The following is a 13,774-nucleotide window of genomic DNA, read 5'->3' on the forward strand; positions in this document are numbered from 1 at the left end:
AAAATGAGCGATAGAGCGTGTCAGGCCCAGCACTGGTTGTCATGTGTCTTTCTCTGAGCTCTGACTGCAGCGAGCTGTCTCTACTTAGATCCTGTCTCTGAGCTGCACAGCGCCTGGCGTGTTTACGACCACGAGAACAGTCAACGGTGGAGTCCTGCATTATTGATCTGCAGGGCTTCAGGCAATAGGGCCTTGATGCATCGATAGTGATTGATCGTCTTCCATTGATCTGTTCTGTTGTACACAAGGGCCTGATGGTCAAATGGCCATGTGGCTGTTCAACTCAAGGAGATCAGACACAGTGCAGGCAGGTGGGGGTGAGGGACATCGGGTATGTTCAGCTCCGAATAGCATGCCACCATAATAATCATGCTAGTTTATTTTCCAGCATTTATCAGGGTTGGGCAAAATTCTAAATGTAAGAATTGGCACCCTGTTTATTCACAAGTTTTGAAAATTCACCATTTCATGGAAGCAAGAAAGTCATGCGTGTTTGGAACAACATGAGGGAGAGCAAACTTAAAATAAATTTATGGGTGAACTGGTCCTTTTGGACATTTGTATACAAACTGGTAATTTATTTAAATTATTACATAGATAGATAGTTAGATAGATATGTGTAGATATGTGTAGATATATATAGAAATGTGTAGATATAGATAGATATAGATATAGATAGATATGTGTAGATAGATAGACATAGATAGAAATGTGTAGAAAGATAGAGATAGATAGATAGATATGTGTAGACATAGATAGATAGATAGATAGACATAGATAGATATGTGTAGAAAGGTAGATATAGATAGATAGATAGATATAGATAGATAGATAGATAGATAGATATGTATAGATATAGATAGATAGATAGATATAGATATGGATAGATATGTGTAGATATAGATAGATATGTGTAGATATAGATAGATAGATATGTGTAGATAGATAGACATAGATAAATATGTGTAGAAAGATAGAGATAGATAGATATGTGTATAGATAGATAGATAGATATGTGTAGATAGATAGACATAGATAGATATATGTAGAAAGATAGAGATAGATAGATATGTGTAGATAATAGATATGTGTAGATATAGATAGATAGATAGATATGTGTAGATATAGATAGATATGGATAGATATGTGTAGATATAGATAGATAGATACTGTATGTGTAGATATAGATATATATGTGTAGATATAGATAGATAGATATGTGTAGATATAGATAGATAGATAGATAGATAGATAGATGGATGATAGATAGATATGTGTAGATATAGATAGATAGATAGATAGATAGATAGATAGATAGATAGATAGATGATAGATAGATAGATAGATAGATAGATATGTGTAGATATAGATAGATAGATAGATATGTGTAGATAGACATAGATAGATATGTGTAGATATAGATAGATATAGATATGGATAGATATGTGTAGATAGACATAGATAGATATGTGTAGATATAGATAGATATAGATATGGATAGATATGTGTAGATATAGATAGATAGATAGATAGATAGATAGATAGATAGATAGATAGATAGATAGATAGATAGATAGATAGATAGATAGATAGATATGTGTAGAAAGATAGATATAGATAGATAGATATGTGTGGATAGATAGATAGATAGATAGATAGATAGATAGATAGATAGATAGATAGATGGATAGATTAGACACACACTATTTATCTATCAACACACATACACATATCTATCTATCTATCTATCTATCTATCTATCTATATATATATATATATACATAAAGTAAAAAATCTACATTAAAAACTAGATAAAATAGTATTAACAATACATAAAAAATACTAAATAATGATATTTATTTAAGAAATTATAACTGGACTCCACTTGCATAATTAAACAGTGACATGATATTGATGAAATGTTGAGTTTGAAATATGTTATTTTAACAAAAAGCAGACAATATGCTGTACATACTGTGCCGAATGCAGTATGATGGTATTCCATTCTGAACCTTTTACTCCCAAGGAAGTTTCATTGGTGTTATATGACCCATCTTCTCCCTCTCCATCTAAAACAGGGACGGCTATGGAGGATCAGAGTACATATGAGGCACAACAGGAAGTCATCCATCCTGACGACTGTAGCAGCACTGCCCCACAATCCCACCAGAGCGAACATCAGCATGACCCCTCCCCCTCCTCGGACACACACTCTTCCTCCTCCTCAGCCGGGACGCACGGCTCCTCCTCTCCAGCCTGTGTGGATTCAGGAGCAGAAGAAGAGAGCATAAGTGTGGCAGCTTCCCACAGGGATGCCTCACCAGAGCCAGAGTCTCCAATGGACGCTGCTCAACCAGGCAAAGTGGAGCTTCAGACGGACACGATCGGCCCCGGGGCGGTGATGGAGGGGCCGGGGGACACCGTGGATACGGGGCAAGATGTGCCACACGCAGGGGAGGTAGAAGAGGCTCTAAAGCTGGAGGAAGGAGGTGAAGATCATGAACCTCAGGAGCAGGATATTCCTGAAAATACACCAGAGTTGGAGCTAGAGGAGAGTGGGAATGGGGTGGAGTTGTTGGATATTATTAATGTGTCTATGCTGGATGACATGGCCAAGCGCATACAGGTGGAAGAGGTGAGTAACACAGATTTTTCAGTCAATTTAGTTCAAATTCAAATGACTTCAAATGTTATTTTGACATATTGCTTTGCCATGGCTTTGTGTTGAGAATTAGGATGATTTCTAATCAGATTCGTTTTAAAAGGCCTTCTAATTTTGCCCTTGAGCACGTTGCTAAGCTTTTACTGACTCTTAGATTTGAAATGTTTAATATTCTGCATACATTATGAATAGTATGCACATTTGGCAGAGATTTAAAGGTTAAGCATGCCCATCACCAAATGCAAAAATCAACCAACTAATGGCTTGCTTGCTTACAGTTCTCTGCATAGTAAGTGGGGAAAAGAGAAAGTATATTAATTTTGGAAAAATTCCACACATCACCTTTTAAAATGGTTTGGGAAACTTCATTTCCTTTAAGATTCAGAAGCTGCTAGCATCATCATGCTATAGCATCCAATGATGTCAGAGTGATGTCATCATCTTACATAGCATACCCTCATCACCTCTATAACAATGTTAAACAATACTGTGATTTAGTTGACTTAGAATTTTTCAACCCCGGTAAATTGTGCATGATAGGAATAGAAAGGGAATATAAACCTGTTTATATCGATTTCTACCTATTTTGCAGCCAATAATTTATCAACAATAACTTATTTTTGCACTAAAGAATTAAAATAAGTCTCTCTTTTAAACCCTCAAACTGAGGGAGTCATGTGTCATTATCATAATAATATAATAAAATATAGTAAGTAATAACATTGTATGATTTTATTAAACATAAAAGAATCATAATAATAATAGATTAATAGAAATAGAAAAAATACTAATGATACTTTTATTTATTTTTTTATTATTGACTGTCAATCGACAGCATGTCACAGTAGAGCTTAAAGGGATAGTTCATTAAAATATAAAAATGTTGTCATTACTTACTCACCCTCAAGTTGTTCCAAACCTGTACGAGTTTCTTCCTTCTGCTGAACACAAAAGAATATATTTAAAGAATGTTGGTAACCAGACAGTTGATGGACCCCATTGACTTCCATAGTATTTTTTTTTTCCTACTATGGAAGTCAATGGATACCGTCAACTGTGTGTTTACCAACATTCTTTAAATATATTCTTTTGTGTTCAGCAGAAGGAAGAAACTCGTACAGGTTTGGAACAACTTGAGGGTGATTAAGTAATGACAAAATGTTCATTTTGGGGTGAACTATCCCTTTAAGGACTCGTCTGTGTTTGTGATGATTGTATGTCCCTTGCTGTACTTGTTTTTTTTAAGCTCAGCGTGTTGTGTGTGATCTCAGCTCCCTGGCTTGGTAATTACTGTGGTGAGAAGGCGTCTGATAAGAAGAACATGCATAATAGATATGGGAATCTTAGCAGTGATTGCGAGAGCTGGATGACCTGAAGGGTGACCTTTCCCCTGAATGCCAGAGCTGAATGATTGTAACAGGCAGCCGTGTGTGATGTCATAATGACACTTCCACCCTCAGTGAGACAATCAACAATAGAATCTGGACCAGTGATCTCTGCCAGCACAATACAGGCTTTCATGAACATGTGTCTTTAATGCTTCTGTGCTGTGTTCCCAAACATGTCATGCGCAGTTGCTTTTGGGGGGCGAATCTTGATTTCAGACTCTCAAAAATACAGTAAAAACAGTAATTGTGAAATACCATTACAATTTAAAAGAACCATTTTCTATTTCAAGATATTTCAAATAAAATGTATTCCTATGAAAGCAAAGCTGAATTTTCAGCATCATTACTCAGTATCACATGATCCTTCAGAAAACAGTCTAATATGATGATTTGCTGCTCAAGAAACATTTCTTATTATTGTCAGTGTTGGAAACAGTTGTGCTGCTTGATATTTTGGTGGAGACCATCATGATACTTTTTTCAGCATTTGTTGTTGAATAGAAAGCTCAAAAGAACACTGACCCCATACGTTTGAAAGCTAACAGTATGTGATAGGTGCACAGTCTCGAATGAAATAAATTGGTCCGGACCCTGACTATTTTCATTTTATTTGAGAGCAGTTTTTGTGAACCATTATCTTATAGTGTATTATCAATTTAAGGCGAGACACTATAGGTGAATAGGGTAAACATTTTAACTAGCAGATATCACCATGAAACTTTCCCAGTTGATTAGATTACCTACATTAAGATGAGAAAAAAATGTATTACAAGTTTTCTGTAATTTAATGTTTAAATATGCAAATTAGGCAATATCTAATTAAATATGTGCTAATTTGCATATATTTTAAAAAACGAAATCTGAGTATTGGATAAAGCCAAATCACTATTAGATGGGAAAAAAAAATTACAGAGGGATTTATGGATATCTACTTTTGTTATCCTGTAAATCAGAGAATATACTGTCAATAGCCTTAAAATAATTATTTTCGCCATGTTTTTTGGAATAAAAAAGCTAGGAATAATATATTTACAAATCCCTCTGTAAATGTCTTAATAATTATATAACTAGGTACAAGACTGGAAAGTTTGGTGTATATAGGTGCTACTGAAGTGGAGATTTCGGACTTGGAGTATGAGAGAAAAGTCATTTTGAGAAAACGGGCTTTAAAGATTTATCATCAGCCAATGAGATTGCGCATTCAGCCCTTTTACTTTCACGATTGGTTGCTGATAAAAAGGAAATTACTATATTTGGATCCGACAGCATTGTACAGGAGAGAGAGAGCTTCCTAACGGTGCATGTGATGACAGGGTGCAGACAACCAATTGCGGAGCAGCATGTTGATTAAGAACACCAACTTTTGTTGAATTCATGAGAAATCTACAGACGCTAACAGACAAAGTGTAGTAAAATAAAGACCTAAATGTGTATTTCGGACTTTTTTTCACCACAAGTCTGAAAGAAGACATGTTATTGAAGACAAATATCCAAAGATCTCAAAATTGACCAGTAAAAAAAAAACGATGTTTTTGCCTGCTATCAATATGCCATCGCCTTAAAGGGCCAAAAATGTTATTTTAAAAGTGGGGATGCACCGATATGAAAATTTTGGCCAATAGCGATAACTGATAATTCTTTATATTTGAAAGCCGATAAACGATTTATTGGTCGATAAATGTAAATCCAAATTTTTATATAATTTTAACCTGATTAGAAAAACAAAAGTCTCACCATTAAAAGCCATGTTCCAAGCACACAATTATAATGATTTATATAGCCTATATATGACAGACTTGCGCTGCACATGTTGCACTGAACCGTATTTTCCTTTTTTGAAGTGATTCCAATCATATTTCAATCAATTGAAAACCATCATGGCGAACAGTGCGTCTGAAGTGTCTCAGCCGAAGGAAATAATCCATTATGTATCGGCTTTAATATATCGTCCGAATTTTCCAATCGGGACGATAACGATAACATTAAAAATTTACATATATCGGCCGATACCGATATGGTGGCCGATATATCGTGCATCCCTAGTTAAAAGAATATACCCCCCCCCCCCCCAGAATAAATAAATAAAAATAATCCACCATAATTTACTCACCCTCATGTCATTCGAAATCTGCATGACTTTATCCTGCGAAACACAGAAGAATTTTTGAAGAATGTTAGGCCCCCATTGACTCATAATGACCTTCAGCCTCCACTGTCAATTTTCAAGTTTTTCGGGCTTGTTAAAATGGTTTGACTTTTGAACATACATGTCCCTTTTCTTGGAAAGGTTGAAAACATACTGAGAAAACATGGTGTGAGTGTGAGTGCAAACCCAATCGTGTTCAGCAGGACCAAATTTTGATGCTTTTTAACCAGACAGAACTTACTGACCTGGAAAACTAAATCAAAACGTGTTAGTATTATAACGTGCAATATTCAAATAAAACATTATTTATTGGTGTATTTGTTGACTTGATGTCCTGGATACACACAGCACCGACAGAATGGGATAAGCCGTTTTCTCCCTAGCACAATTAGGATCTGTTAAGAAATTCATCATGCATGTTGTATTGCAGAATCACGTTCATTAGGTAGCACCATCCAAAACAACTAACAGACACTATCATTCAATCAGTCAGTCTCATATGCTCACCAAGGCTGCATTTATTTGATCTAAAATACAATAAAAACAGTAATATTGTGAAATATCATTATTACAATCTAAAAATATATTTCTAATGTATCATTAAATGTAATTTATTCCTGTGATGTAAAGCTGAATTTACAACATCGTTACTCCAGTCTTCAGTGTCACATGATCCTTCAGAAATCATTCGTTGAAATCAGTTGTGCTGCTTAATATTTTTCTGGAAAACAACATTATACAATTTTTCAGGATTCTTTAATGAATAGAAAGTGAAAAGAACAGCACTTACTTGAAATTACACTCACACTGATTACTGTCCATTTTGATCAATTTAATGGATCCTTCCCGAATAAAATAATGAATTAAAAACAACTTACTGCCTCCACTATCAGTGTCAGTATCTACAGAGCAGGATGACCTATGAATGCTCATATAAATGAGATGTGATGTAACCAAAATTGAGCAAACTCTTCGTTTTTACACTATTTCATTGATTTTCTTTGAAAACCATGCATATGTTCTGTTCATTATCCATCAATGCCAGTAATCTCAAAATGCCAAATATTAGCAGATCAATCAGCCTCACCGATATCAGTCTACCATCAGTTAACCAGATCATTTGGGGGATCAGTCTGTCGACGGAATAAATTAGAAATCTGTTTTTTTTCCATCTTTAATTTCAAGTATATCTGTTGAATCATTAATTAATGACACAGCATCCTGGAAGTGGATTTATTCTGAAGGTCTGCTGCTGAGTCGATGTTATTTAGATGTGTACAGAATGTCTTCCAGGTCTGGTCAGTGATGGAGTGATATGTGGCTAATAATGCTGAATGACCAGAGAGAGAGAGAGCAAACATTACATTACCTGACTGATTTATGTCCACACTCATCAAACGTGATGTTTTTCTGTATAAGAGGGCCATCCGAGTACACTTGAGGAGCCGAAACTGATTTTTCATTTGCGATGATAAGCATGTGTTATTTTTGTCCTGTTATGTTGATCACTCACTGTTAATGCACTTGATTGGCTCAGAATGTGTGTTTTGAAGTCTAATTACTCAAGTGGTTAATTCATGTGTTTTTTTGTTTGTTTGTCCTATTAATTTGTCACGCTGCTCATGTGCTTTTCTACTTCATAAAAATAAGTTGTTTTATGAAAGCCTAAAAACAAAACCGAGTTTTATGCAGTAGTGAAGTGGACTGTTTTGCTGTTTGGCTTTTTTTAGGAACACATGGGCGCTTGTATTCCTCAGATAACATTAAGGATCAATTAGCCTACTTCAGCAACTTCTACTTCATGTTATATAATCAATGTATGAAGGCTTTTAATAAAACCGAAAGTTTTTCCCTAAAGTTTTTTCCCTTTGGCTTTTGTCTCAGTTGATAAATGAAATGGCTGTTGTGGAGCAAAAATAGAGAACTATAATTGCAGTGCTTGAAACATTTGTTTTCATTGAGACCGATCTTGCCAAATATGGAAGCTCTCTGGGTGAAATGAGTTGACACCAAGGTTTTTTAGTGAAAAACAATCCTGAGTTACTGTTAAAATTAGTCTTAATTCAATAAGAGCACAAACGAATGGTATCGGCGTAGTTATTCCTCTCAATTAAAATGAACTTTAATGCTTTTTCCCCCTTTATTACTTACTTTAGTGCAATAATGCTGTTATATCTTTTATTTTTATATTTGCAGTTTTTTTATTTAGTTTAAGGTTTAGTCGATTTGTTATATGCTTTTATCAGTGGTATATATACACTCACCTAAAGGATTATTAGGAACACCATACTAATATTGTGTTTGACCCCCTTTCGCCTTCAGAACTGCCTTAATTCTACGTGGCATTGATTCAACAAGGTGCTGAAAGCATTCTTTAGAAATGTTGGCCCATATTGATAAGATAGCATCTTGCAGTTGATGGAGATTTGTGGGATGCACATCCAGGGCACGAAGCTCCCGTTCCACCACATCCCAAAGATGCTCTATTGGGTTGAGATCTGGTGACTGTGGGGGCCATTTTAGTACAGTGAACTCATTGTCATGTTCAAGAAACCAATTTGAAATGATTCGAGCTTTGTGACATGGTGCATTATCCTGCTGGAAGTAGCCATCAGAGGATGGGTACATGGTGGTCATAAAGGGATGGACATGGTCAGAAACAATGCTCAGGTAGGCCGTGGCATTTAAACGATGCCCAGTTGGCACTAAGGGGCCTAAAGTGTGCCAAGAAAACATCCCCCACACCATTACACCACCACCACCAGCCTGCACAGTGGTAACAAGGCATGATGGATCCATGTTCTCATTCTGTTTACGCCAAATTCTGACTCTACCATCTGAATGTCTCAACAGAAATCGAGACTCATCAGACCAGGCAACATTTTTCCAGTCTTCAACTGTCCAATTTTGGTGAGCTCGTGCAAATTGTAGCCTCTTTTTCCTATTTGTAGTGGAGATGAGTGGTACCCGGTGGGGTCTTCTGCTGTTGTAGCCCATCCGCCTCAAGGTTGTGCGTGTTGTGGCTTCACAAATGCTTTGCTGCATACCTCGGTTGTAACGAGTGGTTATTTCAGTCAAAGTTGCTCTTCTATCAGCTTGAATCAGTCGGCCCATTCTCCTCTGACCTCTAGCATCAACAACGTATTTCGCCCACAGGACTGCCGCATACTGGATGTTTTTCCCTTTTCACAACATTCTTTGTAAACCCTAGAAATGGTTGTGCGTGAAAATCCCAGTAACTGAGCAGATTGTGAAATACTCAGACCGGCCCGTCTGGCACCAACAACCATGCCACGCTCAAAATTGCTTAAATCACCTTTCTTTCCCATTCTGACATTCAGTTTGGAGTTCAGGAGATTGTCTTGACCAGGACCACACCCCTAAATGCATTGAAGCAACTGCCATGTTGATTAGATAATTGCATTAATGAGAAATTGAACAGGTGTTCCTAATAATCCTTTAGGTGAGTGTATATATATATATATATATATATATATATATATATATATATATATATATTTCTGTTTAGCTTTAATTTCATTTAATTTCTTTTACTTAAACTTTTATTTCAGGTACTTGCCAAGGCAACATTTCTTATTCTTTATTTCAATTAAGCAAAAACCTTTTTTTGAAGTTTTAGTTTAAGGTAATAACTGCTATGAAGCCACACACACGCACACGCACTCATGTCATCATTAATATTCAGATTTATTCATGGTATTCATGATATTCTCAGTGCTCATTGGTCTTTATTAGTTTGACCTCTCCGTGACCTTTTCCATTCCTCTGTGGGTTGTGATGTAACGTAACTTGACTCCTCTTTCCTGACCATCTCCAATACTTTCATTCTCATGTACATCATTTATGAGGTGGGGTAAAGGTAAACCTAATTCAGATGAAATGCTGAGGAAATGGATTTCAGCTCCTTGATGCATATTAAAGGACATGTATTATTAAACATACTTGCTTGATAATACAGATTTATTATGAGCTTATGTAGGCTATATAGTCTTGTTAGAGACTTGTTAAATTATTTTGGTTTCTAGATGCTGCCTGGATGGGGTGAAAAATACAATATATATATATATATATATATATATATATATATATATATATATATATATATATATATAAAGCATGCTGCATTTAACATTCTATATATATTCTTTTTTTCAAAAAAAAGAAAAAGAAATTCTCTTTTATAAACATTAACATTAACACACTATAAATGTATAACTAACACTATAAATATAAATGTTCTTGACTTGTATGTAGATTTAGTATTTATATTTATTTGAGTATTTATATAAAATTTAGGGAACAATGAATGTAAATAAATTCAAAAACATTTTGTAAAGTGCTTATTGTATTTTATGTAAATCCCAAAAAATATTTCTTGTTTAATCTGACAAAATTAGATAACATTATATTATCTAACATTATATTTTACATTCTACACCTCATAATCAGGCAGTCAAAGACCAAAACCAGCTTGTTTCTTTTACACAAAAAGGCAATAAATGCCATTTTTGTATCTAAATCTTACATCTTACAGTGTTCCATTGTTTGTATCACGCTTTATTTGATATATTTTAAGCCCTCAGCTCATAGTGACATCTAGTGGGTAAAGTACATTAGTGCACAGCTTTACCTCATTTTCGTGAGAAATTAAATTAGATCCTCGTTCCAAGCCTTTGAGCACAGCAATCTTTCTCAATAACCTGTCGTCTGTGTTTCAGATCACTCCGGCTGCTGGTCTTGTGTCGATCTTAAAGAGAAGAGTGTCTCTGGAAGGAGCCAACAGCTCTCCCCCCGCTGCCTCTAAACCCGTCCCCAAAAGGAAGGTCCGTTTCCGAGAACCTGACGAAGGCCTGGACCACGGTGAGAACCACTATTGTTTTCTGAAATCTCATTTTTGCAGTATTCACATTGATCATGTTCTGATTCTCCATTGATTTGCTCATACCTGATATGCAGATGAGGTGGGCGGGGACTCCTGGCTCCTCCTCCTCTTGTTGTGCTTGGCCACCGTGGTGATCAGTGTGGGCGGGACTGCGCTCTACTGCACTTTCGGAGACGCCCAATCCAGTGTGTGCACGGACTTTTCCCATAACATGGACTTCTACATCGGACGGGTGCAGAGGGGAATGGACGAGCTCAAACACTGGCTGTCCCCGAGCTCATAGCAGGACGAGGAGTCTGCTTTTCTGCTTTTCTGCCTCCGTGATCTTCGATGCTGAGAAATCCTCATAAATAGGCCTTCGCTGGGTCACACTGACGCAGGAGCCCGTCTGTGAGGTCCTAAAGGGGACGTCCGGCCCCTGGAAGACACCGGAAACCACTTTGGCCAGTTTTCGACTCAAGTAGCCCACTGTTTACTGCCATCAACTGAACCTCATATGAAGAGACTTCGTTTTTTAAAGTCTTAAAATTAAAATCTTAATATTTGGTTGTCTTATATTCGTTCAGAAAGTTGAATGACCACCGTAGAACTGAAGATATAATAATGGACATATCCATCTGTAGCCTGGACGTAGCATTCTCCTGTGGTGGGCTTGGATGGTCTTTGTTTATAAAAATGTTAATAGGGACAGGAAAGCAATACATGTATATTGAGGAATTATAGATGCTATATATAGATACAGACAAATCCCAGTGACTATAGTTTCCCATTAATTATTATTGAACAGCAAAGAGAATTGTCTGGTAGATTTGGCAATAATTTGATCATTATTAACACAACATTGATATTAATTATTTATTTTAGATTTATTATTAATTAATAATCGATATAGATCTTCTTTAATTCAGTCTTATACTTGAAACTAGCAGTGTCAAACACAAACCCTCAGACTGAATTTACTTTGCATTTATTTTTATATTATTACTAAATTGCTTGAATTCACACTTCTTTTATTCAGTTAGATGGCAGATCATTTGTAATACAAGAGTCCACACTAGAGCTGCACGATTCTGGATAAACTGGAAATCACCATTTTTTGTTTAAAATAGAGATTGTTATTCTCCTAACTAAAGGTTCTGACAAAAAGTAAATTGATGGTTGTCTATTTAAATATATTTAATAATTTTCTTTTTTTTTAAATCGGCTTGAATGAATGATTCACTCAAAGACTCATTACAGAATGAATCAGCATTTTTTTAACAAATCTCTTGAATGAATGATTCATTCAGGGGAAACTTCTTGAACAAGAAAGATTTTAGGGCGGGGCTTGATTTTGTTCATTGGGAATTGATTTGATTGTGGTTTGCTATTGGTTAATCTCATGTGAGTGACAGGTTGCCCCGCCCTCTGGTCAGTAAACACATCACCAGAGAGGAGAAGAGATGTCACTGAAAGAGGGAGGGGAAGTTATTTTGATTAAAGATTAAGAAGGCACATGACTTTAAAAAAATAAATAATGTGCACTGATAAATCATTTATAATAAATACAAAATTCCATAAGACAACAAACAAGAATTGTCATTTTGATTTCATGGTGACTTTAAAAATAGCCAAATCTATTAAATATTTCCTTTTTCCCCATAGAATTGATAACTATGGTAACTAGGATTTGTTTTCCCCTAAACTAGGCCTCCAGTACATGACTGTATTTACCAATGGAAAGTTTTTAAGATGAAATTGGTACTAGAACAAGAATGTCATAAGATTTTAATATCATTTGCTCAGGCATGTCTATTGTTAATAATCTTAACAGTTATTGTAATCATGGTATTCGAATACTTAGTTTTTTGTTAATTCATGTTTCTTCTTATTTGGTTATTGTCATAAGTGCATCTTGTGTTTATTCTACCGAATCTTGTGTCTTGAACATTTTCCTTTTGAGACACAGTCTTACTATGGTAATGTCTGCAGTTAATGAAGTAAAAGTAACGTGTAGTTTGCTGTGCTCTGCTCAAGTGCGTGAAAGTACTTGGCGGGAACTGTAAAACTTTATTTTGTGTTGTCTGTTTTTCTTTTTTTATTTGTGTGTTGTCTGGCTGGTTCAGATGACCATTGAACGTCTTTATTGTGTGAGTTTTCAGTATTTATTTAAAGCAAAACAAAGTCTTTTAGAATCACACGTTCTGCTGCATGCACTCTCTTATACTGTCTGTACAGAGACCATTGGAAACTATATTTAATATAAACTCTTCATTTTGATTTTGTGTATATATCATGTGACGATTGCTGTATTTCCTAATTGTATGGTTCAAATCTGTTTAGTTATTGTCTTGGGAGAACATTTTAAAGGAAAATGCAATGAGATGTCTTCGACCAAAAATACATGGTGAATAAATCTTATTGTTGGGACTGATTGTATTATTTGAATGAAAAGTTTTTAAAGTCGTATTATGCATTAATCATTCAAATCAAGATGAAATTAAAAGTAGCATTTCTTAACACACTTTATTGTGCACGATTCATGAGTGCACATTATTCCAAAGTAAAAAAATAATCATAATATTTTATCGAAATATAATAACTTGCTCCATTTCTGAAATGACTTTGTTTTTCAGCTTACATCATCCAGCTCTCTCCTCCAACCACTTGTAATAAGAGACGACGTTTCACAATTC

General features: G+C 35.5%; 1 protein-coding gene across 1 annotated transcript in view; it reads left to right on the forward strand.

The window, feature by feature from the left end:
- The window catches only part of cnsta (consortin, connexin sorting protein a), a 32,304-nt gene extending 18,796 nt beyond the window's left edge, over window positions 1-13,508 (forward strand). Inside the window, exons 9-11 of the mRNA XM_084392457.1 lie at window positions 2,079-2,635; window positions 10,936-11,077; window positions 11,174-13,508. Of these exons, the coding sequence (XP_084248583.1) occupies window positions 2,079-2,635; window positions 10,936-11,077; window positions 11,174-11,382 (908 nt within the window). The 3' untranslated portion in view covers window positions 11,383-13,508. The remainder of the gene's footprint in view (window positions 1-2,078; window positions 2,636-10,935; window positions 11,078-11,173) is intronic.
- The last annotated feature ends 266 nt before the right edge of the window (window positions 13,509-13,774 follow it).

The sequence above is a fragment of the Rutilus rutilus genome, assembly GCF_951802725.1.
Source record: "Rutilus rutilus genome assembly, chromosome: 21".
In the NCBI taxonomy this organism is placed as follows: Eukaryota; Metazoa; Chordata; class Actinopteri; order Cypriniformes; family Leuciscidae; genus Rutilus; species Rutilus rutilus.